This window comes from Durotheca rogersii (genome assembly GCF_024521655.1).
Source record: "Durotheca rogersii strain YMJ 92031201 chromosome Unknown GGS23scaffold_9, whole genome shotgun sequence".
In the NCBI taxonomy this organism is placed as follows: Eukaryota; Fungi; Ascomycota; class Sordariomycetes; order Xylariales; family Xylariaceae; genus Durotheca; species Durotheca rogersii.
The window spans coordinates 638,416-666,116 of record NW_026251240.1 but is presented as its reverse complement, the minus strand read 5'-3'; the positions used below and the strand labels follow the sequence as shown (position 1 = coordinate 666,116).

The 27,701-nt window shown below is 55.8% G+C and overlaps 8 protein-coding genes across 8 annotated transcripts; 4 read left to right on the top strand and 4 right to left on the bottom strand.

The window, feature by feature from the left end:
* Nucleotide 1: 1 nt before the first annotated feature.
* GGS23DRAFT_566810 (mitochondrial carrier) lies at nt 2-2,188 on the bottom strand. The gene is made up of 3 exons (XM_051516297.1): nt 1,236-2,188; nt 313-985; nt 2-196 (listed from the first exon to the last, which is right to left on the bottom strand). Exons 1-3 carry the CDS (start codon nt 1,465-1,467, stop codon nt 142-144), a joined length of 960 nt encoding a protein of 319 aa, XP_051372125.1. The 5' UTR covers nt 1,468-2,188; the 3' UTR covers nt 2-141.
* Nucleotides 2,189-3,048: 860 nt separating this feature from the next.
* GGS23DRAFT_604987 (citrate synthase-like protein) lies at nt 3,049-4,719 on the bottom strand (the record flags this gene model as incomplete). Its single annotated transcript, XM_051519690.1, has 4 exons — nt 3,049-4,091; nt 4,145-4,338; nt 4,481-4,545; nt 4,603-4,719. The coding sequence occupies 4 exons, from the start codon at nt 4,717-4,719 to the stop codon at nt 3,049-3,051; spliced, it is 1,419 nt and encodes a 472-aa protein (XP_051372124.1).
* A 1,768-nt stretch (nt 4,720-6,487) lies between these two features.
* On the top strand, nt 6,488-10,520 carry GGS23DRAFT_566802 (uncharacterized protein). The gene is made up of 7 exons (XM_051516296.1): nt 6,488-7,334; nt 7,444-7,689; nt 7,923-8,016; nt 8,095-9,030; nt 9,089-9,122; nt 9,180-9,333; nt 9,386-10,520. Exons 1-7 carry the CDS (start codon nt 7,215-7,217, stop codon nt 9,842-9,844), a joined length of 2,043 nt encoding a protein of 680 aa, XP_051372123.1. The 5' UTR covers nt 6,488-7,214; the 3' UTR covers nt 9,845-10,520.
* A 692-nt stretch (nt 10,521-11,212) lies between these two features.
* Nucleotides 11,213-15,335, bottom strand: GGS23DRAFT_566795 (uncharacterized protein). The gene is made up of 4 exons (XM_051516295.1): nt 14,667-15,335; nt 12,680-14,598; nt 12,506-12,615; nt 11,213-12,439 (listed from the first exon to the last, which is right to left on the bottom strand). The coding sequence occupies exons 1-4, from the start codon at nt 15,282-15,284 to the stop codon at nt 11,472-11,474; spliced, it is 3,615 nt and encodes a 1,204-aa protein (XP_051372122.1). The 5' UTR covers nt 15,285-15,335; the 3' UTR covers nt 11,213-11,471.
* Nucleotides 15,336-15,851: 516 nt separating this feature from the next.
* GGS23DRAFT_566794 (acetyl-CoA synthetase-like protein) lies at nt 15,852-19,019 on the bottom strand. Its single transcript, XM_051516294.1, has 3 exons — nt 17,959-19,019; nt 16,311-17,898; nt 15,852-16,185 (listed from the first exon to the last, which is right to left on the bottom strand). The coding sequence occupies exons 1-3, from the start codon at nt 18,392-18,394 to the stop codon at nt 16,080-16,082; spliced, it is 2,130 nt and encodes a 709-aa protein (XP_051372121.1). The 5' UTR covers nt 18,395-19,019; the 3' UTR covers nt 15,852-16,079.
* A 2,027-nt stretch (nt 19,020-21,046) lies between these two features.
* Nucleotides 21,047-21,484, top strand: GGS23DRAFT_532040 (uncharacterized protein). Its single transcript, XM_051514745.1, has one exon. It carries the CDS (start codon nt 21,128-21,130, stop codon nt 21,428-21,430), a length of 303 nt encoding a protein of 100 aa, XP_051372120.1. The 5' UTR covers nt 21,047-21,127; the 3' UTR covers nt 21,431-21,484.
* A 1,099-nt stretch (nt 21,485-22,583) lies between these two features.
* On the top strand, nt 22,584-23,220 carry GGS23DRAFT_596589 (membrane-associating domain-containing protein; the record flags this gene model as incomplete). The annotated part of the gene is made up of 3 exons (XM_051518500.1): nt 22,584-22,671; nt 22,740-22,868; nt 22,949-23,220. 3 exons carry the CDS (start codon nt 22,584-22,586, stop codon nt 23,218-23,220), a joined length of 489 nt encoding a protein of 162 aa, XP_051372119.1.
* Nucleotides 23,221-25,319: 2,099 nt separating this feature from the next.
* GGS23DRAFT_596588 (O-acetylhomoserine ami) lies at nt 25,320-26,933 on the top strand (the record flags this gene model as incomplete). The annotated part of the gene is made up of 5 exons (XM_051518499.1): nt 25,320-25,369; nt 25,447-25,501; nt 25,576-25,659; nt 25,721-26,080; nt 26,172-26,933. 5 exons carry the CDS (start codon nt 25,320-25,322, stop codon nt 26,931-26,933), a joined length of 1,311 nt encoding a protein of 436 aa, XP_051372118.1.
* Between the last annotated feature and the right edge of the window lie 768 nt (nt 26,934-27,701).

Sequence of the window (27,701 nt, the reverse complement as noted above, 5' to 3'; positions counted from 1 at the left end):
CCCCCAAACAGAAATAAAAAAGCAAGGTCCAGACATTAATGGCGTCAGGAAGGGAAATCCGCAATCCTTCCTCCGCATTGTTTCCCTTCCCCTGGTCTAGCTCTATCCCACATGGCACACCCGAAACCCGTTTAACGCCGCCTAATGCTTCGCGGTGACCTGGTCACCGGTTAATTTTTCCACGTAGGATTTGGCCCTAAATTTTTGGGGGTGATAGATTAGTCGTCTTGTCCATTCGTCTATGGGATACACACCGAGGGGTGATGTGTCGCGAGGAGAGGGGGGACGAAGAGCGAGCGAGAGAAGGCTTACATATCACCCATGGCCACCATGCAAACCGTCTGCCAAACGCCTAACCCGATGCGCGGCATGACGCCGCGGTACAAACCCCTCAAACCGTTGGTCTCGTAGATGTATTTGAAAGTGTTGCCGACCGTCATCTTCTTCGGCCGGTTGGGGTCCTCCTTCTTGCTCTGCATCTCGACGCGGATGACCTCGATGGGCTGGTTCCAGGCGGATAGGCCACCGCCGAGGGCCGACGCCGTGATCTTCTCGATCGCGCTGAGCTTCTCGCCGTGCTCCTTGCCCGTCAGGCGGCGGATGCCCTGCTCGGCGAGGCGCGACAGGCCGAAGCGCGAGCCCCAATTCGTCATCTGGCGGATGGCGACGGCGTTAACGCCACGGTTGATGCCGCGGATGCCCTCCTTGCGGTAGATGCCCATGAAGGTCGCGAACGTGCTCGGCGGCTTCACGCCCGACGCCGCCAGCTTGTGCTGCGTGATCTCGACCGTCTTCATGCACGTGCAGAACCCCATCGTCGCGTACGCCTGCGCGACGCCGCCGGTGACGCCGCCGATGATCCCGCCGCCGAACTCCGAGGCCCCGGCCACCCGGGCATAGTATTCGGCTTCGGAGGCAACGAAGAGCAGGACGGCGCCCTTGGTCGAGGCTTCGATCCAGGCCCAGGGGATCAGGCCCTGGTAGACTGCGTTGCGAAAGCTACATGTTAGCCAATGCCATCAAACAACCGACTCGTCCATTGCTAGATCAAACGTCCACACGCCCCCCTCCGCCTACCTCACCTCGAAGGCTGGGTGTGTAGGTCTTCGAGAAACGCTTCAACCGTTCCCTTAGAAAGAAGAGTGGAGTGAGAGGGAATGAGAAAGGGAGAGTAGCAGTAATGGGTGATACGGAGCGATACAGTAAGCGGGCGATATATCACTGCGAGCACTCACATCCGAGGACGCCACCGCGGTTCCAGATGCTGCGCAGGGCAGCAGCGAAGGAATCGCCACGGTTAGCAGCCAGATGGGTCTTGCAGACCTCGAGGGGCTGGCCGAGGGTGGTGACCTCAAAGAGATTGAGGCCAGCGCCGAGAAGCAAGTTGGAGAACTTGATGGGCTTCTTCTCCAGGTGCTTCTCCGTGACGGGAGCGACCCCGGAGGCGGCAGTGGTGGCAGTGGACATCGCAGTACGGATTCGTTCGATGGAAGGGGCCTGACCAAGGCAGACGGGCGCTTCTTCGCAGAGAGATGGGGGATGAGAAAGGTGGATGGGCGAGGAGGGAGATTTCGGACGGAGAAGTTGAGGGATAAAGGTGGATGGTATGGCCCGGTGGGATTTGAGTGGAATTATTGATGCGGCCGCGACAATGTTCGGGTTTGGGGGGGGACTTGGATGACGGACGGGTTCGGGCTTGCAATTGGTGTCGGTGTATCGTAAGCCTTCTGGTACCTGCAAGTCTGGTACCGAGAACGTGGTCAGAGAGCTGGGTCAGCCAGGTTACCTAGGTACCCGAGGTACAGGTACCCGGGCGGCGGGTATCGTGCAGAGGCAGTACCTAGGTACCTAGGTAGGCCAAGCCCAAGGAAGCATGTGGATGTTGGGGATTGCTGCATATTAACGTCAGGTAGGTTATGTACCTACCCCTTAGAAGAAGAGGTAAGTAGATAGGCACATAGGGGTGTAGAAGAAGATGATGTTGCATTCTTCCGCTCCCTCCCCTTGTCCATTGTTCTAGGTAATCGTAATTACCCGAGTCGGTGTAGATAGATACCTCAAGAGCCCCTTGGCAGGATGCATATATAGATACCTAGGTCTGTAAATCCATTCACTGTAGGCACCCCAAGCCGGATCATCCGGTTTAGGGGGCAGACTGCGTAGCTAGGTACATACTAATAATTCGGAGATCGGTAATAGTGTGTATCTACACTATAAAATACCTATGTATAAACAGAGGCAGGAAGAGAGGTGTAGGTACCTGTGTAAGGGCAGGCACCTAGGTTCCTAATAATATCTTGCACCCCCCTGCGCATCAACTGTTGAAGCCGGCCTCCGCTCAACAATTGCCATGCCTACACGCGGTAGGTAAGCCAACGTCGGCCCCCAATATGACCAACGCACAGCTATACTACCTACCTACATACGTATAGTAACTCCGCCGAGTTGTTTTCGAAACTCCCCCCGCCAATCAGCCTTACCAGGGGTCCTTCAGGGTCCTGGTGCTCAACACGCGCCCCCGGACTTTCCCCAATGCCTCCTACCCATCCGAGCTCTACAGCAGATCCGTTTTGTTTCTATCTTTTCACGCCGTTTATCCTACGCCGTCGCCTGCGTGCCTGTGCATCCGGACGACACGTATTGGATGGCGCTGTGATTTAGAGCGCCCCGTCAATATATTGTCCTGTGAGGAGTCCTCCCTTGCATATCGTCTTGTAAAGCCGAAACAATAACCCTAAGAATAGTTGTAGGTAGAAGAAATGTGCAGAAAAGAAAATACAGAACAGAACCGCGGCAAGCTGACTGAATTCTAAATAATCGTGAGCGGAGAGTATCACATGCAGCAAATTCTTTTTGGCGCACGTAACCTACACAGGTAAACTATCGTAATATTGTACAAGCGCAGCTTTTGGTATCATCAGGAGCATCTCTAATTCACCCCCAACCGGGTACGGCACTGCACTTCCGTAGCAAGCCTCTCTATCCCCCATATGAAACATGCTTGTGCCGGGAAGGGAAAAAGGAAATGCAACCTTCTATAGTGGTCCTCTATAGCTTCTTGACAATCTCTTGCCACTTGGCTGTCGAGAAACTCTTGGGCCGCTCGATCGGCGCTCCGAAGGCGCGGTCGATGATGAGCTGCGGCAGCACACCGATCGCACGCGACACGCCGAACAGGACCGTGTAGTAGTTGGCCTCCGTCAGGCCGTAGTACTGCAGCAGGACGCCCGAGTGGGCATCCACGTTGGGGTACGGGTTCTTGGTCTTTCCGTGCTCGGTCAGGACCTTGGGCGCGATCTTGTAGACCTGGCTGACCAGCTGAAACATCGGATCGTTGGGCATCTTCTCCAGCGCGAACGTGCGCTGCGCCGTGTATCGCGGGTCGGTCTTGCGGAGGACGGCGTGGCCGTAACCGGGAACTACCCTACCGGCGTTCAGGGTGGACCACAGGTATTCCGTGATCTTCTCGTCGCTCAGGTCGTCGCCGATCGTCTTCTTCATCTCGGTCAGCCAGTTAAGAACCTCCTGGTTGGCCAGACCGTGCAGGGGGCCGGCAAGACCGTTCAGACCAGCAGCGAGGGACAGGAAGGGCGAGCTTAGGGCGCTGCCGACGAGGTGGGTTGTGTGCGCGCTGACGTTGCCGCCCTCGTGGTCGGTGTGGATGGTCAGGTACAACCGCAACAGCTCAACGAAATCCTTGTTCTCGCCAAAGCCTAGCTGGTTGGCAAAGTTGAAGCTGTAATCCTTGTCCTGCTGCACGGCCGCAACCTTTCCGCCCTTGAAGACATTCTGGTAGATGCGCGAAGCGATGGTCGGGAGCTTGGCAATCAGGTCCATAGAATCCTCAAAGGTGTACCCCCAGTATTCCTTCTTGTTAATACCCTTGGCGTAGGCCTTAGCAAAAGACGAAGTGTGCTCGAGAGCAGTGACGGCGATGGAGAATTGCGCCATGGGGTGGAGGTCGGTGGGGCAGCGGTCGATAAGCTCCTCGACAAACTTGGGGACTTCGGATCGGGCAGCCCACTCGGCAGACAAATCACGGACCTGCTGTTCGGTCGGGACCTCGCCGGTAAGGAGCAGCCAGAAGAGACCTTGGCAGAGCGAATTAGCTTACGGGACCAGGTACGAAGGAATGATGGTATACCTTCTGGCAGCGGCTCCTTGCCACCGGGGGCCTTTGGAAGAATCTCCTGGCATTCGGGGATGGTCTTGCCACGGAAGCGGATACCTTCCTCGGAGTCGAGAACGGAACCCTCCCACACCAGAGCCTTGATTCCCCGTGCGCCACCGTATACTTGGTCGAGAGTGACCTTGTCAACCACCTTAGAACCGTGCTCCCTGCGCGCGTGTGTTGTAAGCTTCGATTTGCTCTCTTACTCTGGATTTCCGGTTGTATTTTTTCCTCTTCTCCTCTCCGGGAACCAGCCAGGTATGATATATGTTTGGGTTGGTTTGGGGGGGGAGTGAGAAGGGAACTTACTTTCTGAGAGCCTTGATCTCCTCAATCTTCTCAGGCAGCAACTCCGCAAAACGTTCCTTCAGGGTCTGGACACAAATGTGTCAGTTTCGAGGGGTTGTGGAGGGTTGGCGAGGCATGCTTACCTGGCTCTTGGAAGAATAACATCGCACGGCATTGAAAGCTGTGGTGCGTGCTGTGAGCATAGGGCTCCGGACGGTTGCCCGGAAGGCAGATGAGCTCAGACGAAGGGCGGTAGCCATTGTGGACAGTTCGTTGGGGAGGATTGAATTATGGCAAGGACGAGAAAGTTAGTAGAAGGAGAAGGGTCACAAGAGTTTACGGAAAAGAAGGAAATTTTGGTGATGAAATGCCTCAAGGGCAGAAGCGAATGGCCCTTACTACCAAGGTAATCGGACGGGTACCGGACTAGGGGCAGCTTCGGTTGGATGGGGAAGCCGGCCACAAATTCCAGCGGGTTCCTGGCTGGAGGACAAGCTCAAATACCCACATATGTATACGCCCACCTACATATACGTGCAGGATACCTCCGAGTAGGGCAGTACCTAATATGTAGTGTAGCTGCGTGGAGGTACACGTCATATCCATATATAGGTAAGTCTCTATGCAGGTGTGTACTAGTGAGGGCGCCTCTGTACGTGTACACCTCAGGTACCCGACAAGCATCCATGGCGCTGACCTCGGGTTATTCCTCCCATTCCTTCTGAAGGTATTTTACCTAACGACGTAGGAATAAGTTGCACCCAACAGGAGTAATAAGATGGGAGGTGTGTAAGTAGGAGGTACCTGGGCTCGCAAGTGCAAGCCCAGCAGGTATCCCTAGGCACCAGTACCTCTGAGAGATAGGTATAGACATCCAAAGGCCAAACCAAAGCTTATATAGATGTTCCTAAGTAAGAGGCAATACTCTTTCACCCGATAGCAACAGATATATGCCGAGATACCGACCTTCTGGTCGGGATTATATCGGTACATAAGGACACCTTTACTGAGTATAGAGGTAGGTACCCCTAATACTACCTGCATACTACCTGTAGGTACAAATACCTACATACCTAAGGGTTGGCATTACCATACCTGTGTGTAATGATAGCAGCCCGCATGTCACTCTTCGAAGTTGTGTCTTACGCAGGCAAAGGAGGGGGACGATAGCCTCACCCACTGTTCATATTCCTGTAGCGTCTTGGTGTGTAAATGAGGGGAAGAGAGGAACTAATACGTAGACCTTCATGACGTAATAATACAGGGACACCATCGTCAGTAAACAACCCTTTGCTGTCATAGAATAATGCATATTGGGGATACCCCTGAATCTGTCCACACCGATCTATACTTACGTCAATAGGTAGGTCTGAGATCTCAGCTTGGTGCGCCCAGATAGCCTCGGGAATCGTGAACACGTCTCCGATCGCCTGGGCATCTGATGCCATTCCTTAATAATGAATTGGAATATGCCTGTGTACGTAATCCGTTAGCTAGTTTGAGGTGTGGAACGTGATTCTTCTTTTTTGCAGCATCGACTCAGTTGCCTAGGTACTTAGGTACATACTGGAAATAACACCTTGTCTGCCTGTTGATGAGAAGGGGCTTACCTAATACATATAGGCAGGTATATACGGTACATACCTAGGTATATACATACCTCCTAGCTATAGGCACCTTATAGATATTACCTACTTAGGTACCTAGATAAGTATCTACATATAGAAATCATATGAGTAGATCACGCCTGCAATGTCAAACTTCCTCATCAGTGAAGATACATTTTATCTGTCTTTAGATACCTCCTGTTACGCTGGGCAAGTAAACACGGAACAAACAGGTACCGTACCTAGGTGGGTACCTGTTCAGGTGAATACCCTAGGTACTTTAACATTGCTTGCGCTTTACCAGCCACTTGCACACCTGTCGAAGTACAGCCTTGTAACGCCCTGCCCAGTACCTCAGGTACTTGCCGTCCCCCACCTGGCAACACGCAACTAGAAAAAAAAAATTCTTTCCAGTGGACAAACCTTGGTTAACTGTACCCTGCCCATTTCCCTCGAAAACCGCGCCATCTCTTTTTTTCTCCCTCCTTACATCCACTGCGCAATCCGAAACCTACTTCTTTCCCCTCAACCTTCAACCGCCATCATCACCATCACAGCGCATCACCTCTCATACCATCTCCATCTCCATCCAGCTCCTGCATCGAGCTGATTGCGCCTACAGCCGGATTCCAACGTCCTCTTCGGTTGGCCTGTCCGCCACAGAGAAACCCGAAAGAAAATCTCGGTCCTGCGAGCAGGACGAGGTTCCCACGCCATCCTTTCGCGTACGCAGAACGCACAGAGAGCAGGGCATTAGACGTGCCAACATCCACCGGTGTCGCCTCGCTGCCGCATCAGAGAGAAACCGGCCAGTTCCCAGCCTGCTTTCGTCGTCTCCCCCTCCTGGTCTACATTGGAAAAGGGATCTTGGAAACACTGGACGACTCTACTACCTAGATCTTGCCTTTTTGACGGCTGTAACTTGTTAGGTCGAGGCAGAAATACAAGTAATCGCCCGAAGGCCAAAGGCAAGGAGCCACAAGAGAGAAGACCTCTACTACTACCCTTACCTAGCACTTGGGTGACTATCACGACTCCTTCGTATTTTCGCACTTAGCAGGTGCTGCTGTGAGGCCTCGCTATCGCCCTCGCACCAATACATTGTGCCTGCTAGTCTTCCCAGTATTCAAGAGATCATTAGAGCAACCATGTCGTCGCCTGTAGCAGAGCTCGAGGCGGGCCTGAATGCCATGCTGAGCATGAAACCGCCTGGAGTCACCGGATCCCGTATTATGTCGCTGACGAATCTCTGCGTGGACAATGTCCAGGTAAGGCCTTTAGATCCTATATTTACCATCATTATCATCATTATCATCATCATCGTCATCACGTTTCGGCTGCCAGGTGCTGATGCTAACTCGATCCACTCCATCGCAGTCGGAATCCGTACTCATCCAGAAGATATACACCCACTTCAAGAAAGCTCCTGCGACTCACAAGCTGGGAGTTCTCTACGTCGTAGATTCCGTAACTCGCCGATGGGTTGACCATGCCAAGCATCAAGGCCAGCCTATCAATAGTTCTGCAAAAGATGGCACGTTCGCCGCCGGAGTGCATAGAGTGACGGAGCTGCTTCCCGTATTGATGAATGACATACTTCAGAACGCCCCCGGAGAACAAAAGGTACGCTTCATCATATATTCGTCGCGCATTCGTCGTAGTCCAGGCGATGGCACCGGCATCAGCATTAGCTATAGTGCTCTTAGGATATGCCACCTCTAGAGCCGTGCTCCTTCCTTGTATAAGGCCGCCTGCTGTCATGACCGCATTGTGTTCATCGACCCGACTGGGAGATACTACTTGTTTTGAAATGTTGACCTACGAGGAAGAAGCACTTACCTGACCGTTCCGTATAGGAGAAGATTAGAAAGCTCGTTGACATATGGGAGAAGGGCCAGACATTCCCTCTGGCCATGATCGAGTCCTTCAAGCAGAAGCTGCCCGCCAAGAGTAGGTCTTCCTATCCCGAGTTTGATGGCTTTCCTGCTTCATCTCGAGTTCGTTTGTCTGATCCATTGTTTCGTGTAGACGAATCCACTACGCCGGTCGGCAGCCCCCCTCCGGGACCTGGTCTGCCGGGTCTGCCGGATAACAACACTAATAAGCCGCCGGCGGCTGAGGCTCCGAATGCCATCATGGAAGCCCTTGCCAACATCGCCCGCCAGAATGTTACCGCTGCGCCGGTCGAAAATAACGTCTCGGCTGCAGCCACTCCATATAGCATACCGACAGCCCAGACTAGCGTCATTCAGCCACCTGTCCTCCCGATTAACCAGACCCAACCTGCCCTTCCCTACGCAGCCCCTCAGCACTCCATAAACCTAGGAGGGATGCCATACGCGTTCGCTCAACCGGCTGCAGTTCCGGCTCAGCCTCCCGTGCCCCCGGTGACTGCTAGTAACCAGACTCCCGGTTTCCCCGGTGTAACCCCAGGTGCCACGGGGGCACCTGTCACAGGCGTGGATACTAGTGTTCAGCAGCAAGTCATGTTGATCAAGCTTCTTGCCGACCAGGGCATCCCATTTGAGAAAATCCCAGCCATCATCGCGGGTATGCAGGGCACGAGTGCTCTCGCTGCCGCACCCGCAGCTCCTACTCCTCCCGTAGGCCAGATGCAGTATGCTAGCGCCTGGGGTCAGGTCGGCTTTCACCCCGAGGAGTCACGTGACCAGGACTTTCAGGGAGTGAGGTCTCCGGACAGGTATCGGCATCGGTCCCGATCACGTTCTCCCCCACGCCACTGGGATACGCGCGATTCCTCTCACGGCCGCGATTATAGCAACTATGGACGCAATTCACCGGGTACCGGACGCGCAGAGGACCGCGGCCGAGCGAGAGCCCCAGATTATCGACAACGCAGCCCTGGGCGCCGCGGTCGTAGTGCTACCCCCCCCCACGGATTCCCCCAACCAGGGACCAAATGGGTCGAGTACGACAGCACCCTTCCCCAAGGCCACATAAAGGGTGAGTTGCACGACCGATCACTGCCACGTCCGTCCGTGCTAACTAGGCTCCCTTGTAGTGTTAAGCAGGACTCTGTTTGTCGGAGGTGTCACGTAAGTACCATTCGCGGCCCGGTGAAATTGCAGGGGCCGCTGACAACTACAAAACAGATGCCCCGAAGGCGAGTTGCGAAGCGTATTCAACCGCCACGGACAGGTGCAAACCTGCATCGTCAACAAGGATAAGCGCCATGCCTTTGTGAAGATGATCACACGCCGGGACGCAGTAACCGCCAAGGAAGCCATGGAAAATAGCACTTTCCGGGTAAGTAAGATGCCCGTCGCGATATACACGCCGGTGCTAATACGTGAAATAGACTCGGTGGGGAGTAGGATTTGGACCGCGTGATTGTAGCGACTACCAGACGGGGATTAGTGTGATTCCTATCAACAAGCTTACCGAAGCGGACCGCAAGTGGATGCTGACCGCCGAATACGGCGGTAGCGGCGGCCGGCCTATCGAGACCGGTCTTGTAGTCGAGGAGCCCGACATCGAGATTGGTGCTGGGGTGTCCTCAAAAGCCATCAGCCGGCGGATGCAGACCGATAAAGGTGGTAGACACGGGCCCAAGTCCAGCCGGGGCCCAAGCGGCGACGAAGAGGGAGACCTAACCCGATGGCGACGAAACCGCGACAACCGACGGGACGATAGGGAGGAGGCACCCGTGGCGAACAACGGCCCCGCAATTCCATCATTTCCTTTCGGAATCGGAACTGGACCGAATGGCATGCCGGTCTTCCCGCCCGGCTTTACGTTCCCCGCTCCCGAACAGTAGGATCGATAGGGCAAGGCGCGGGTTTCACGCACATTTGTCTTGATCACGGGCAATTCTTAACCGCCCGTTGTTTGAGTTTCGGGAGCCGCCCGGAAACTCGCCGAGTATGACGAACTGCTTTGAGAGAGGGCTTGTTTCCGGTTCCACGGGACTAGGAGCATTTGACGACCTAGCATGAATCGGCGTTGGGGATAGGAGGGAATTTCTGTGTTAAACCCGAGTAGGACCACAATTCCTGGATTAGCAGGTGCGCAATCTGGTTGAGATCAGTGTGACCACCTCTGGTAATCTTGATCGAGTGTCTTAAGTCGATATATCGACTTTGGTTTTCCCGGGGCCTCTGTTTTGTTGGCTTGCGCTCCGGAGGGATTCTGCTTTTTTTTCTGCTTTCTCCCACCGGCAGCTACCGTACGAGTAAAGGCAGTCCCACCACAGACTACATAATGTATAGTAGCTAGAGAAAAAGAAGGCGTCGAAGGAGAGGCCGAGGGGTGCAGAGAGAGAGAGAGAGAGACGGAGAGAGAACAAAAGGGTCCCCCAAAAGGAAGGAGGATATCTGTGTACTCGGGAAAGATACCTGTGTGTCCCACTTGTCCCTCGATCGAGTCCTAGAGAGGGTTCTTGTACGTACTACGGTTCAGGTCGCCTGTATAAATATGAAATTCTTGCGCACGCGGATCTCGTTGCCAGCCCACTGATTGACTGATTAGAGAGGACTGCGTGATTAAATCGTATGCAAGTCGGGTAGATAGATGGGCGGCGAGGTAAGGATAGTAATCAAGTAGTTAGGGTGTACGCGAAGAGGACAGACATCCAGCCTGTCGTCGACCGGACCCACCAGCTCGCCTTCTTCCTGTCTCTCCTGGCGTCGCCGTCTCCGGCCCCGAGAGGGGACCCAGTGAGTATATACCTATACATATATATATATATATATACCTACACATTATACCCTCTCACACACGTCCCTGCATGCTTCCGCGCCCGCTTACCTTACCTCCTCCCATCCTACTTACCGCACGCCGCGGGGCGAGCTGTCTCACGCACTCCTCACTCCCTTCCTCCCTCCCCACACCCCTCCCCTCGCGATCCCCCCCCCCTGGCTATCCCACGTCCGACGACGGGGAGAGGAGCGGGCGCTGCTCCGGGAGGGAGCGAGCATAGGTAGCAGGGCCGACGCGCGTGTGCACGAGTCACGAGGCGAATCGTCGTGCGGCTGCCCGGGCGCGCGCAGGGCCGCCGCCGTCGCGGGGAGCCGACGCAGGACGGATGGACAAACATGCTTCCTATGCTAGTTCGTCACCTCCTCGTCTCCCCGCACGTCGGACGGCCTTGCTCTGCTCCTACGGCAAGGCAAGTAAGGCTTACTACGTCTTGACATTATATATATCTACCAGCTCTTATAATCCGCCCTGCGCTGCCTAAATTTTTTTGGGGGTGGGGGGGGGGGGGGGGTTTCCTTCCCGAATCTTCGTTTTTTCTCACAAAAGCGCACGTTTAGCGCGTTGGCTCTTACGTTGCTGACTATACCAAAGACAAGCGAATCCCATCCGATCCGTCCCGTTCACGTACGCGCCCGCACAGCCAGCAAAGTAAGAAGAGCCAGCTTACTACTTACCCTCGCCCTACGTTACACGTCCAGCTCTCCTCGGATCTCGTCTTCATCTTCATCTTCATCTCCATCTTCATCTTCGTCTTCATCTTCGTCTTGACCTTCATCTTCGTCTTCACCTTCATCTTCATCTTCGCCCTCTTCCTCTTCGTCCGAGAAGTAGCAGCTCGAGTCGTAATCCAAATCCGCCGGGGACGCCTCGAGCTCGGCGCGGTCCGCTGCGAGCCCGGAGCGCGTCGTCGCGTCGAGGCCCTCGACGTCCAGGTCCAGCTGCCCGTTCCGGACGTGGAGCCGGCGTAGCGCCTCCGCGAGCTGCTCGCTCGCCTCGTCGTCCTCCCTCTGCCGCCGGAACCGCGTCGTACGTGAGAATATGTGGTTCATCCGTTGGAGGTTCTCGAACCCTCCTAGTAGCGGCATGCTTGCGTCGCCGTCGAGGTGGGCTTCCGCTCGGTAGTGTCCCGTCTGCCAGTACGCCGGCCCCTGGACGGCCCCGACGGTGACGTCGGGGTGGAGGACGAGCTGCGACGTAGCCAGGTAGTGCTTGGCCCTCTCCTGCCCGGTGCCTAGCTGTGGTCCCGACGCGTCGCCGGGCGGCGGCGGGAGCTCCTCGTGGGGGATATACGGCCGGGGTCGCCGGATAGCCCGTCGTTCGCCGTCGAATTGTAGATTGAAGAATCCGGAGGAGACGGCGGCCGATTTGCCCGGGCCCTCCGTTTCGTCATCTCTATCGAGACCCAAGAGGTAGACTCGCCCACTGCCATCCCCGATAACTAACTTCGTAAAGTCCGGGGAGAAAGCGCCGGCCGTGATAGGGGCAGCCACTTCGACGAGGTCCCTGACTAGAACTCCTCCGTGGCGGATATTCCATACTTTGACTACGCCATCAGACGAACCGGTATATAAACGGTCCGCAGTGGTAGCCCAAGCCACAAACTTGACTCCTATATCTTCTTGCTCTCGATTACCGATGTACTCCTCAACGGGATCTAATTCGCCGTCAGTCCATCATTCGTCGGGATGAGGGGCTAGGGGAGAGGTTCTGGATCTCGTACTGCCATGTTCCAAAATACACATCGGTTCATCACTTCTAGCCGAATCCCAGATATATACTCTACCATCGGTACAACCAGCAGCGACGTAGGAATATAGGGTGCTATTGGGCCTATCTCCGGTGTTAGCATGCCGAATCCTGCGGTGCCCTACTGGTAGCGAGGGCGCCTCCATACCTCATCACGAGTTCGTTGATGTCAACAGCGGGGCAATCTAGTGTCTTGATGGCAGTATACTGGCCGGTTAACCCGTTGAGTTCGAAGATACGAATCTGAGTGCGGATGTGTTCCTCGATCTTTTCCGACGTCTGAGACGCCGAAGTCGCCGCCGCAAAGCTCTGTCGCGAAGGGTGCCATGCGACCTCAAATACATTCTGGGTCACCCCGCTGTTGACTTTGACGTCGGTGTTCAAAATCGTATCCCAGATGCAGAGCTCGCCGGTGTCGCGCTTGTCCTCCGGAATGTCGCTGTCGTCACCGGTAAGACTTCGTGGGGAGTAGCCGACTAGGAGAAGATGGCTTGTTCTTGGCGCCAAGCCCCATCGGATCGCGGCCGGGAAGTAAGCCCACTTGTCCGAGGGGACATAGTCCTCCCCGTGCACTCGTTTGCACGAGTACTCGCGGTATGTGTACTTCGGCGTATCGGAGCCCTGCTCATTGTTCCATCCAGTAGAATAGACTCGTACAGCCCTTGTGGGAACATCGGCAGCGGTTGCTATCATGCCCGTCGTATTTCGAGAAGCCAGTACAAAATTGACACGTCCCTCGTGATGCCACGTATCGACTAGTGCCATGCTATTACGCTGGAGCTTCCAGACCTTGACAGTATGGTCGAAGCTCGACGTGAAAGATAGGTCGTTGACGGCGTCGTAGTCCGACGAAACAACCGAGGTGAAGAGCCAAGGATCCTGGCTTTCTCTCATCGACTCTAGGGCATTCTCTCCGTGCGATACGATGGGGCGAGGGATGCGATGGTCGGGATACGCCTTGAGGGTATTCGATACCACCGAGCCTAGCAGCAGGTTTCCCGGCTTGTTGTATTGCTGGTTGTGAGAATCAGAGTGCGTAGTCGTACCGCAGACGAAGTGCGTCCCGTTTGCAAGCCAACTGATAGTCATAATATCGCCGGCGCAGTTGGTCCATTCAACCTTTGGCTCCATATAATCCTCCCGGTTGCTCTTGAACGCCGTACTAAAGTTTTGATAGGACCTTGCCGCCCCGAGGCGGTTTCCGGCGATCTCTCTCGCTAGGAGCAGCGATGGGACCTTGTTAGCCCTAAAGGCGTCACCTCCCACGTCTCCGTCGTCACGTTCGAGATATAAAGCCCTGCTTCTGGGGTAGATCTGCTTGTGACGTAGGTCATCCAGGAAGTTATTTAGATCGTCCACGGTGCGGCTCCGGAGGGAAAGAGGGGGCCGCTCGAAGGTGTACCCTCGGCGATGGGCGTCGAGCATACGACTTCGTATGTCACCAGGCTTCTTTAGCATGTGGCGCAAGTCTCGAAGGTCACTCCTCCGTGCCTTGGTGGTGGTTCCGCCGTATAAAGATCTCGCGAGGCGCCGAAGATATCTGATCTCGTCATCTGAGAAGTCGACGTGATACACGCTCGGCTGACGTAGCTCGTTGGATTCGAGGTGTAGTAGACGCCCATTCCCCACGCCCGTAGCAATCTGCCACCGCTCTCTCGCTAATATGTACGGCCTTGACGGTAGGCTGAACCAACCGTTCTTAACTTGTATCGGCGAACCCTCCCTCTTAGACTCGTAGGATCTACCGGACTGCCACCGCTTCGCCCTCGTCCTTGTGCGTAGCTGCCGCTGTTGAGCTAAACGTCTGTCCCTTGCCTGCTCACGTGGCGGCGAGGCCTTGACGCGGCGAGGCTCTGCCCCCTTAGAGCCACCCCAAACGCCGCCATTGTTATCTCCGTCGAAGACGCGCTGGGCAGGATCATTAGACTTGTTGAAAAAGGACAGGCTATTCGGCGGGGGCTCGATTGAAGGTAAAATTGAGGTGTGTGCTTGGAGCGTGGGTGTAGGGACATCCCCGAGCGCCGGTGGGATACGGGGGTACGGGACGGTCAGGTGATGACGGAACTCCTAAGCGTATGTTAATACGGACGTGGGGAGAATAGTAACGGCCACTACGATGATATATGTCAACATACGTTGCCCTTGGTAAGCTCGGATACCAGCTCTTTGATACGCGTGACCACGAGGGCTTCGATATCTGGCTGGAGGCAGCCGTTCCCGGCATGGAAATGGCGTTCGAAGTCCTTATCTGCGATCTTGCCAACGATCTTCGCACCCAGCATCTCCACATTGAATATATCCTCATCGAGATCGTTGACGATGCGATCCAGGTGGGGGAAGACTTGGGTTTGCAGGCACTTCGTTAACGCTTTCCTATCGGTTACGGGCGAAGTGGATGGGGACCAAGCCTCATCTTGGAGCTTTCGACGCTTCGAAGGACGGTCATCGGGCGGGAAGCCATCCGGAAGGGACGGGGATCGCGCTGTTCGATCATGCCGGTCCGAAGGGTCATAGAATTCGGCGACCTTCAGGGTAGAGATAGGGGTGGCCGGGCCTGGGGGCGCTAGGAGGGAGGGCGGACCATCGATCAGGGCCGGTGGACGAGGTGATTCGTCCACGACGAGTTGCAATACAGTTCCATTCTGAGCCACAGACTCTTTGTTGTATTTATCATCATCCTCGACGGAGGCCGGATCGGTAAGATCGATCACTTCACCTGGTTCCGAAATCAAACCCAACGCGTTAACAGCCATGGCGGGCGTTACGCGTTAAGTTACGATTAGAAAAGAATGTGAAATTTAAAAATAATAATAATAATCATAAAATAACCAGTTCCAAGCTAGCCGGAAAGTGGGGCAGGTCGTTCTACCCTCTTTTATATTAATATCATTATATATTATGTAATTTTACACTACTTACATAACACAAACAGTTTTATTATAATAAATTAATTAATTCTTAAATATTACATTATTAACATACTTACATGCATTATAAATTAAGCTATATGAGAGAAATAATATATAAAGTTAATATATTTAATTTTAAGCACATTGTTTTATGATATATATATATATAAAAGGTCATAGAATGATTTTTATATTGTCTTCGTTCTTGCAAGGTGGATGAATTGATGTAAACTTCCTGCTAGATATTATATAACGCATGTGTCGTCTCGTAGCAATAGAGCTAGTTGTAATGAAGCATTGCAGCCCATCTCTCGCTATGCGGCAAACTACGACAGGTATAGAATGAGGCACCATCGCATTACTTGACCGAACATAGCAAAAGCTAAAGAGAATGGTAATCGATAATAACAATCTAAAAGTACGCATCAATATATAAACATCTCATAGATATATTATTAAATACACAACATTCTTATAAACAAGTATAAGTTGCGGCCACTAGGCCGAGTAATTTACTAATAATATATAAAACATGTGTTGAAGTCAGCAGAATGCTGTCCTCATTGTCATCTAGCACGCTACTTAAATACATATATCTATATATATGGGATTGCTGGTAACGCAAGCCCGGTTATTAGATCACAGCTTCGGCTGGGCGCTCGAGGCTTCCTCGTTGATTTCCGTGTACATACGGTCGATCTCGGACTTGAATTTCCTTGCGGTTTGGGGCCTCTTCAGCTTTAGACTGGTAGTCACTACGTTAGCAGGATTCCAGGTAAAAATACACATAGAAGAAACATCAAAGGTATGAGGGTTAGGAAGAAAAGAGAGAGGGGAAAAAAAAAGGGGGGGGGGGGGGTTGAAACGTACGTTGGTGTTAGAAGCTGGTTCTCCACGGTAAATGGTTCCACGTCCAGGAGACAGTTGCGCACTCGCTCATAGCCATTGAACTTGTGCTTCTTGCCGATACCGTCGAGATGTTTGATAAAGCTCTTGATTACTTGGGATTCCCGAGCCGCCGCCTTGATGGCTTCGATATCGTCGGGGGCAACGGTCTTCTTCAGGATCTTGCTGACGAACGGGGCGAACGTGACTGGGTCCACGCCAAAGACGCCGACCAGGGTCGACTGGCTAGGCTCGCCGTGCACGAAAGCGGTGGCAATCAAGTTCGAACTGCCCATGTACACGTTCTCGATCCGCTCGGGCGAGATGTACTCTCCCTGGGACAGCTTGAGCACGTTCTTCTTGCGATCGATGATCTTGATACGGCCTAACTCGTCGATCTCGGCGATATCGCCGGTGTGGAACCATCCGTCCGCCTCCAGCGCCTTCTGGGTTTCCGCCTCGTTCTTTAGGTAGCCGCCGAAAACGAACGGTCCCCGCAGCAACAGCTCGCCTCGCGGGCGGGGCGTGTCCGTCACGAGATACTCAAGCTCAGGCTGCGACTCCAGGCAGATTTCTATGCCGGGCATCGGCCCGCCAACGTTTCCCAGAGAAAAGTCACCCTGGAGCTGGAATGACCCTGCGGCGTACGACTCGGTAAGGCCGTAGCCTTGGCAGAAATAGTTGCCTAGCGCTGCCCGAAGAAACTCCTGGACGTCAGGGTCAAGTTGCGCGCTTCCGCTCACCATGGAACGACATCGGTCCAAGCCGACGCCGGCTCGCACCTTGGGGGTCCATATCCGGTCGTAGAGGAGGTGCTTGTTGGTGGCCTGCCCGGGCGGCAGTTTCATGTTCGCTTTCTTGGTGTCGACAACTTTCCGCGACAGGGCACCCTTGACACCGCTGGCCTTGACGGTCTGGGCCTGGATGCCCATGCTGATCCGATTGTACAGGCGGGGGACAGATATCAGGCCAGTGGGCCTCAGAAGTTTAAGGTCGTCGACCAACTCTAGCATGTTTCCGTGGAAATAGCCAATGGCGCTACCCTCCGACACAGCGCATTGGTCTATCATCCGTCCGTATATGTGAGCCAGAGGCAGGTAGGAAATGGTGACGTCCGTATGCGTGTAGCCCGCGCTGGAACGAGCGCTCGAAACGGCGGCGACGCAGTTGGCATGTGTCAGTACCACGCCCTTCGGGTCCCCGGTGGTGCCGGAGGTATAGTTGACAGTAAGGATATCAGTCGGGCGAGGCGGCCGTACGGGGCGGGCAGCCTTTTCTCCCAGCTCCTCGACGCCCGTCATGGGCCAAATCTCGACGCCATGCTGAGCCGCGATGCCGCTTAACAAGGCCATCTTCGAGTACCCATCCGGCTCGCCGCCGTCCAGAGGGTCCATGCAGACGATCAGCTTGAGCGCGGGTATCCGAGGCGCGAGAGCCAGCAGGGTGGGGATGTGAGGGAGCGAGGTGACCACGCACGAGAGCTCGGCGTGTCTGATGATGTATTCGGAGGCGTCGGGACCGAGGGTTTCGTAGAGGGAGACGGAGAAGAGAGATTGCGAAGTCAACCCGATATCTGCGGCCAACGTGTGAGTAGGTACTGTCCATCAGTGGCGGGGGCCGGTGGATTCTTCACCTGCGATCTGCCACTCGGCTCTGTTCTGGCTCCAGAGGCCGACGCCATAGTTGCCGGGCGCTTGTCCGATGCGGCTATGGAGCTCCTGTATCCCGGACCCGAAGTTCTTGCTGCGCACGGCGACTTCGGCATAGGTCTGCCACACATACCTGGGCTCCCAGGACTTGGTGACGGGATCCCAGGGCCGGGTGCCGAGACACTTGTTGTTCGGGAAGCGCCTGACGGCGTCCTGGAACAGGTCGTGGAAGGTGCGTATCTCGGGGACGTAGGTCTCGAGCAGAGGCTTGTCCAGGAATTGCCAGTGGCGGTAGACGGGAGTGCGGTTCTCTCGTTCGGTGCCGGGGACGGGAAGCGCGTAGGGCGAGCCGGCAGGAGGCGGCGTCGACAGCTGCTTGATATAGGCAGCGGTCTTGAGGTCGGGACCGATGCCAGCCATATTTTTTATCGAATCGTCCGGCCAATGGGGAGAGGTGGATAAACACGGTTGGTGCTGGGTGGTGTGCACAAACGGGGGAGATGCGACCGACCAACCAGGGGAAACAGGCGGGAAGAGAGGTTGGTGATAGGGGGAGGGAGCCGAGAGGAACGTCACCGGTTGATTCGCAGAAGCGGACGCAGACGGGACGATACAATATAAAAAAAAGAGATATCCCAGGTAGCAGCAGAAAGAGTGAAGCAAGGGAGAGAGTTCGCCTACCCGAACCGCAAAATTGGATCTTTTATTGCTCTAGGCTCGCCTGGGGCCGCGACCCGCTCGGAGCGGACAAGTCGCTGGGGCGCGGATTTAGTAGCAGGAAAACAAGACATGCACGAAAGATGCCGAGGTGCGTGGGATCGGTACGGGTACCTACCAGGGTTGAGAGACAGGGAGGCAGATGCGGGGACTGGAGAGCGAGAGCAGGCGGACTGTCGACGGGTTTAGGATGACATCTGGATTTGCATTTGTGTTTTTTTCTCGGTGATATTATTAGCTGTCCGCGACAACGCTGCCGCCTGTTGAGGGCCACCCACAGCCACTCCTCCGGGGGGGGGGCCCAGGAAGGGTTGGTACGCCTGCGAGCCTGCCTGTCCTACCTAAACATAGGTACCTACCTACCTGCCTGCCTGCCTACCTAGGTACCTATTCACTTACTTAGGCGTACAGCCCATATTGATACCACCTAACGTTGGTAATAGGCCTGCGCCGGATGGAGGAGACGGGCAGAACCAAAGAGCTTCCTGACTAACGCTGGACGAACCGAGGTTTCTGGGGTCTCCAGCGGCCGACGGACGGGGCCTCCCTATTGGCTAGACGGGGACCTCGGAGCAACGGTCAGCGGGGCGCACCTTTTATGTACCTTGGAGTATTTGCAACAACCGATGGGCTCGCGAGGCGATTGGTCGCGAGCCGGGCGCGGAGTGGGGAATTACCCCAAGCCAAGTGCTGTTAGCGCAGCGGCCTCCCCACCATAAGTATTTTCTTAGGTTAGGTAGGTAGGTTCGTAGGTCAGGCGTGTACCTACATACCTACCTACCTACCACTCTGTACGTGGAGATGTCGCGAACTGGGGCGGAGCAGGCATCTCTCACGTGTCAAAAGGATGCTGAGTCTCGGCAAAGGTTAGATAGTGGTAATCAAGAAGAAAGTGAAAAAAGACCACCTACGGTTCTACAGGAAAACTAGTACCGCTGAGATATCACCCAACTACCCCAGATTCAAACTGGCAGCAAGGACAACTCAGAACATAGGTACTAGCAGACCTAAAGATAGGCATACCCCGTCAGACCCCGCCGCCGCCGCCACGCACGACAGGTAACACCTGTGAGTAGGTATGGACGGGGGTAGCCCCAGATCGCCAGGTATTTCTCAAGCCCAATTGCGATGTGTCGAATATGTCTCAGTCATGATGTCGGCCGCCACCGCATTGCGCGAGCAAGCGAGTCGCTTCGCTGAAAAAGTAAGAAGGGGAAAAAGGAGAGAGGGGGGGGAGGAGGCGGGTTCGCCGAACGCCTCGGGTCAATAACCGGAAGCAGTTGGGTCCGGGGGGACTGGCGCGCCCGTCTAGGCTTAGGACCCGAGCCATCCGCCGCTACCAGACTGCGGTCGCCCCCAGGTGGTAATGGCGGGAGTGTTTAGTCTCACATAGCGCGAGCGCGATAAGCTGGGGGCGGGGAAGGGGACGGAGAGAGGGAGAGTTGGTTGCGACGAGAATATATCAATATATCTATGAGTACACACCTATCCTCCACGCCGACTCTACTCTTTCTTCTTCTGCTTCTGCTTCGTCTCAACCCCCCCGGTCCCGCCCCCGTTACACGTGGCTGGGTAGCAGAGAGCCGGAGAAAAGCGCATGCCTATAGGACGTAACTGGGACCTACATATGCCGGCATTTCGGCTCTATCACATGCAGGAGGGCAGCCGGTCGGACGAGTCGAACTGACGGAGACTCCCCGAGCGGTATTAAGTGCATGCTTATATTAAATACACAACCTCGGTAGCTATGTCTCACTCGTCATTAGGTATCTGTGTGTTGGGGGAGGCCTCTATATTAATTTGTACTACGATGAATGACCGGGGGGGTCGGTCGAGTGCTATAGCTAAGGTAGACAGGTAGGTACCTATGCGTACCTACTTTAAGCAGGCTGCGACGCAGGCGAGAGATGAGCTAAATAGCGAAGACTACCAAGTAGCGCTGTTAGGAATCGAACCTATCCTTCGTTAAGTACCTACCTACCTACCTACAGGGAAGAGCAGGCGTAGGGAGGATGTAACGATAGCAGATGCGGCACCTAGATGGGCTATGAGAACTCATATGTGCCTATATGTGTGCTCCGTTCTGAGGTTAAGAGGATACTGTCGGTCGGTCGACGTGACGTGTCGCACCAGTGTTGCCCTACTGAACATCTCCGACGCACCAGCTACCGCGTTCCACCTCGGACATAGGTACTCATAAATAGCCACCGTGTACGCAGGCTGCCCGCCAGCATTTCGCCGCTTCATCCTGAGGCTGCCGTAATAAGTGCCTAACGTACTACCATCCTCCCGCATAAGTATACCTGCATGTCCGCACATACACGTCTACGTCGCGCCGAATCCCCGGGGTTGAAGAGACCTCGTCCAGATCGGGGAGACGATCGAGATATTTAAACACTTTACCTACCTACGAGTGATAAACCCGCCTACTCTCGCATGGATGCGCGCTCCCGCCGATTATACGTAGCCCGTTCCACGCGAGTAGCATGTATGAGTATGCACGCCTGCCTCACCTTTGCCGCCAACGCAGCCGTAGTCCCCGGTCTCGATGCCGTTGTAAGCGGAGGAGAGGCGTTTCGAATTTTCGAATTGCCTGTTCTCTCTCTCTCACTCTCTCTCTCTCGCCGTCGTCAGCACTCAAACACAGACTTCACTATTATCTCACTATCAGCAGTAGTTGCCGCAAGTTTCCATCCCTCCGCCCCTCTGCCCGACTTGCCCGGATCAATGCAATTTTAAAAAAGGAAGAAAACCAGCTCCGAAATACTCATATATGAGAAAGAGATAAAAATACCAGAAGAAGGAGAGAAAAAATGAAAAACCTGAAATCCTTAGTCCCTCGCGAATTAAAGCGCTGGCCTGGCGAGGTCGGACCCGGCAGATGATTGGACTAGGCGTAGCCCATCCGTCCCCTTTCCGGCACCTCCTTTCCATTCTCTGTCCCTCTCGCCAGGCTGCTGCGGTTTCAGATAGCGATCCGAAGCAGCGCACCGTCGCTCAGATTGGACGATCAGGGGTGGTCGCATGTCTCCAAACCCTTGATTTCTCGCCCCCCATCTCTCTGCTCCCTGCGCGCCGTGTGCGATCTGCGAGTGGTCGTCGTCTGTGCTCTTAGAGATTGTCGTCGTTGACACACGCACACACACCCACATACGCTTTCTCTCGGTACGCTTGCACATCCACACATACCTAACAAACCTCGATCGCGACGCAACACCTACGTGGTAACAGGTGCCGCCGAGCGGGACTCTACAGGCGCGTAGATATCCATCTGAGATGTCGTCGCTCCGATGCGTCTGGCACTTCCTGCGGCCGTAAGTAGGTAAGCATACGTAGGTCGAGAAGCCGGGGATTAACGGCCTTGGGGCGCGCGGCAGATGATGGCATGACGCGCATTTATCCCCGCCGACAATGCCTACAACTGCCTATGCCACGGGGCTTGCCAGGGTTGGCGAGGTGTCGGTCGCCGGGATCACCGCCAGCCAAGACAATCTACCTAGCGCTCTCGCGCTGAGATGGAGCCCGATCTCGATAATTAGCCAGCGGCCCCGAGTCACATTCATGCCATTGTTCTCCCACTTCGATCTTCTTCCGATCGACTTCTCTTGACCCTCCCTCCTCCTCCTCTCAACTCCCAACCCCTGCCCTCTTTGTCTGTCTGGAAGTGCCTGGTGCTGTCTCCGCTCCTTTACCTACCGTCTTTCTCTTCTCGTCATCTCGCTATTCTCCCTATTTTTGAACAAAGTGATAATTACTCCCCTTCCGTACGCTGCCTCGAAAGAACGACCGCTGCGCGCCTCGTTACACTCGCTTCCTGCTCGGCCGCCGACCCTGATCTCGCCCCACCACCGCCACCACCACCACCACCACTACTACTACCGCCGCCGTCACGATGGCGTTCTCCTGGAGCACCGCCGCCTTGGCCATCCGATCCGCCCAGCTCCTATTTGCCTTCATCCTCTTAGGTCTCACGGCCTACGGTACGTAGCACGCCATTGAACCTGGAAGGGAAACGGCCCACGTCGAGACTAATACGTCAAAATCACAGTGGTCCGTTGGTATAATGAGGACACGATGACCGCGTCTCCGTCCCAGTTCAACTGGCCGCTAGCCGCGTCAGTCATCTCGATCGTGTCCGCGCTCTACCTCGAGCTGGCCCCTCGATTCGCCCCCAAAGGTACGTCGCAGATTGTCCCTCGGGGAAAAAAAAAAAAAGACTGCTTGCTCACCTTCCCTCCCCCCCTTTTTCTCGGATAGCAACCCAACCGCTCGCCTCGTTCGGCCTCGAGGCCGTAAACGCGCTCTTCCACTTCTCCGCCTTCGTCGCGCTCGCCGTCTTCATGAGCCGGCTGCTCTTCTGCCGCGGCAGCGTCTGCTCGTCGGCCCAGGCCAGCGTCGCCTTCGGCGCCGTCGAGTTCCTCCTCTGGACCGCCTCCGCCGCCATCGCCGCCCGGGAGGCGTTCCGCGGCGGCCTGTCCTTCCGCCGCAGGCCCGGTTCCGCGCCCGAGATGGCCCAGGCGTCGCCCTAGTCTCCGTCCGTCGACGAAGGCGGTGTGCCTGCTCGAGCCTCCGCTGCTCCGGGTGCTGGAGAGTGCCGGCCTGCGTCCCCCTTCCCCCTGGGGTGGGATCATTATCGATAGACTCAAGCCGTGCCGTGCCGGACAAACACGGATCGGTCTTTCTTTCTTTCTCCTTCTTGCCACGCGCGTATAGGGACATGCGTATATATGTATTAGGGTCGCGAGATGTCGGGTCAGGGACGGCGACGGAAGAGAGGCAAACCGGGGCTCAATCCTGACGACGACCAGCCGGGCGGGATCCGCGAGGTCCAGGGCAACTTGCCGCGGGACGCTGGGCATACCTAATGGTGGTTCATATTGCTGCTGTTGCTGCTATCGGAGAGGGGGTCCGACTCGGCCGAGCCGAGCGGGCCTGTGATGACGACGGAATGAAATACAGATACGCAAAAATACCTACATACCTGCGTATACGCTATAAGTATGTATACAAATGTAAATTTTGGCAGCCCTTTGTTGCTGTTTGTAAAAGAAAAAAAAATAACTTCGAGCCTCAGCGCGGAAAGCCCAGCTAGCTAGCTCGAAGCGTTCTTGAGCTGGAGTTTCTGGTCCCTCCCTACCCACGCATACCTATACCTATGTGAGATGCCATCAAGTCCGCGGCGTGTTCCATGTCGCACCCACGATTAGACAGTAGGCAGGTGTGTAGCATCCGTCGCGGCGGCGCGGCGGGCGCCAGCAAGGCCGAGCGGCCGGCCCGTCGCGGGAGCGAGGCAGGAGGAGAGGGCGTTGGGCGAGCGAGAAGGGGGGGGAGGGAGGGCGTCGGCCGAGCACCAGGTCCCCCGGGGCCCAGGTACCCAGGCAGGGCATGCGTGCGTGCCTGGCGGCGTAGCAGCCCCCCCAGAGCCCAGGGCTGAAGCGTAGGCCGGCAACCCCACGCCGACATCCTGCGCTCGCGGCCGTCGACGCGGCTGTGGAAAACTCTGTCGCCATCCAGGCGCAGGATGGTGTCTTAGCCGCCTCCCCCCCCCCTCCCGTGGCCTTACCCCGCCATCGTCCGACGGTGGGTGGGCTGCCCCCCTGTCTGTCTGTCTGTCCGAGCCAGTGGCCCCGCGTGCCTGCCCAACGGGCTGAACCTCAGAGCCTGGTAAAACTTGCATTGTCTGGTTTTTCCTTTATCGCTCAGAGCACGCGCGCATGTTCCGAGACACTTTTTTTCGCCTTTCCTCCTCCGTTACTAACATCCATACTGACAGGTATGTACACGTTTCTCTCGCGTGTCCATGCCGTGCCTAGGTGGATCAGGTGTCTTATAGTAGGTGCCTAATGTTACAGACATATAAGTCGTCCAAGGTGCCTCTACAGATACCTTAGAGATATAGGTACCTACCTCCTAAGGTATGTGCCTGGGTGGCGGCCCCTCCTCATCTGTGCTACCCGCTGGAGGATAGATGACCTAGCACAAAGCTGTTACGGGGTACCAAAACCCACCCAGGTACCTGATTCCCGGGCCCGTAGGCATGTTATATACACCTGCAGTGCAGCCTGGAACTCTCAACTTTGAGCCTTCTATGGCTGCACCTAAGGTAAGGAACCTCAGGTACCCCACGTACCTCTACTTACGCACACCGGGTTCGCCGATCTCCCACAAGTCGCCAGCACCATGGCTCGCCACCTCCCTACCTAGCAGGTCGGCGTCCCTAGCGGGCTGCAGACCAGGCAAGTCGCTACAACATGGTCGATGGCGTGCTTTCCACAGCGACTCCACCATCCTCCCCGCCGGCTCCCTTCCAGGTCTGGAGGCACCAAAACTCGCCCTCTGTAGGATGGCCGCTTGCCGCAGCCAGACGCACACCTGCTCGTCGACGGCGACTATAAGTTGGACAGGGCCTTCTTTCGTGGGAACAGAGCCCCCGTCGATTATAGTCTCGAGTTCTTCTCGCGCTGAGAACCGTAGCGTTTAGCCGTATTCCAGCTGGTTGTTCGCTGGCCATCTATCCCACACATACACACACACTCCGCACCCTCGCCTACACCACATCTCCCTTCCCCGTCGTCTGGTTGAAAAAACCCCTCAGCCTCCGCAGTACGCCCAACGCAGACCAACCGCCATGGCCGAGGAACTGAGCAAGCACTTCGAGACTCTCCAGCTCCACGCGGGGTATGTCGCTCTACTCCCCCCCATAAGCCAAACTCTCTCGCCCGCATGACGGCTGACTAGCTACACGCGCCCTGCAGCCAGGAGGTCGACTCCGCGACAAACGCTCGCGCCGTGCCCATATATGCCTCAACCGTCCGTTTCCCTCCCCTGCCGACGTCTGACGTCCTTCGAAACCGTGGCGAACCCCCGCTGACTGGGTCTCTTAGAGCTTCGTCTTCAACGACTCGGCTCAGGGCGCGAGGCTGTTCGGCCTCAAGGAGTTCGGCAATATTTACAGCCGTCTCATGAACGTGAGTGGTAACCGCTCGCGCCGCTCCTCTCCCGAACCGACGCTGATCCGATCCGAGGTAGCCTACCGTTGATGTCTTCGAGAAGCGAATTGCCGCGCTAGAAGGCGGCGTGGCTGCTGTTGCCGCTTCGTCGGGCCAGGCCGCTCAGTTCATGGCCATCGCCGCTCTCGCCCATGCCGGTGACAACATCGTCTCGACCTCCAACCTCTACGGCGGCACGTACAACCAGCTCAAGGTCTTCATCAAGCGGCTCGGCATCACCACCAAGTTCATCGACGGCGACAAGCCCGAAGACTTCGCTGCCGCCATCGACGACAAGACCAAGGCCGTCTACCTCGAGAGCATCGGCAACCCGCGATACAACGTCCCCGATTTTGAGGCCATTGCCAAGATTGCGCACGAGAAGGGGGTTCCCGTTGTGGTACGTAGCACTTTTCCCTGTCATACCCACCTATACAAACATAGAGGGTAAGGCGTGAGAGAGACGAAAGGGGGGTTAATGACGGGAATAGGTTGACAATACCTTCGGGGCGGGAGGTTACTTCGTCAGGCCCATCGACCACGGCGCGGACATCGTCGTCCACTCGGCGACCAAATGGATCGGCGGGCACGGGACGACGATTGCCGGCGTTGTCATCGACAGCGGCAAGTTCGACTGGGGGAAGCACGGCGCGCGCTTCCCGCAGATGGTGGAGCCGTCGGACGGTTACCACGGCCTTAAGTTCTGGGAGACCTTCGGCCCCATCACCTTCGCCATCCGCGCGAGGGTCGAGATTCTACGCGACCTGGGTTCCTGCCTGAACCCCTTCGGCGCGCAGCAGCTCCTCCTCGGCCTCGAGACGCTGAGCCTGCGAGCCGAGAGGCACGCGCAGAACGCGCTCGCGCTCGCGAAATACCTCGAATCGAGCCCCCACGTCGGCTGGGTGTCGTATCTCGGGCTCGAGAGCCACCAAAGCCACGAATTGGCCAAGAAGTACCTGAAGAGGGGCTACGGCGGCGTCCTGAGCTTCGGCGCCAAGGGAGACGCCGCGCTCGGCAGCAAGATCGTCGACGGCTTTAAGCTGATCTCCAACCTGGCCAACGTGGGCGACTCGAAGACGCTGGCGATCCACCCCTGGTCGACGACGCACGAGCAGCTGTCGGACGAGGAGAAGATCAGCTCGGGCGTGACCGAGGACCTGATCCGCATCTCGGTCGGCACGGAGCACATCGAGGACATCATCGCCGACTTTGAGCAATCCTTCAAGGCGGCCGCGGCAGCCGTGAAGGCCTGAGGGGATCGTGACGGAGCAGGAGGGTGATGAAAGCACTGATGGCCGTTGTCCACGCCAGCTTTAGGCCTTGGAGAGAGAGAGAGAGAGAGAGAGAGAGAAACTGACACTCACTGGCGCACCGGTTCGAGTGGTATGCCTACGGATAATTATACCCCACGATGAAATGAAATGAAACATGTAGGAAGTTAAATGCCTCTTCCCAAGGACGAAGAATAGTTGTGCCAGAATCCAAGATGCGTGTCTCAGACGACTCTAGGTGCCTAAGCAAGGTAAGTCAGGCGTGTGTGGACAAGAACGTCGCTCCGGCCCTCCGATGGGCGCTGGCTTTTCGTAAGCTGAAGGGAAAATAAAAAGAAAAAGGGAGGATCGAGACTGCTTCGATAGGTGGAAAGTATTGGCGGGCTTGCGTATACAAGGATATGTGCATATCCCGAGGCGGGTTGGCCAGCCCAGCCCATAGGCTGAGTCTCCCTCCCCCTTCCCCAATCCCTAGCCCGTGCTCGAACCCCGATGCGAGAATCCACCGTATCGGCGCCTTCGACGGTGATGCGTTTACTTACCAGCGATGCCTACGATATGCTCACGCCCTTCAGAACTACGTACACGAGTGCGAACAAGAAACGCGGTCAACGTGCTTGGTTGCATTTTTAGACATCTACCGTATCGCAAAGACTCGTGCCGGAACCATGCTGACCGCAGGAGATCTCCCGGGCGGCGGTTCTGGCGAGGGGCTCGCTGGGGCGCCACCGTGGCTCTGCACGCCGCCGG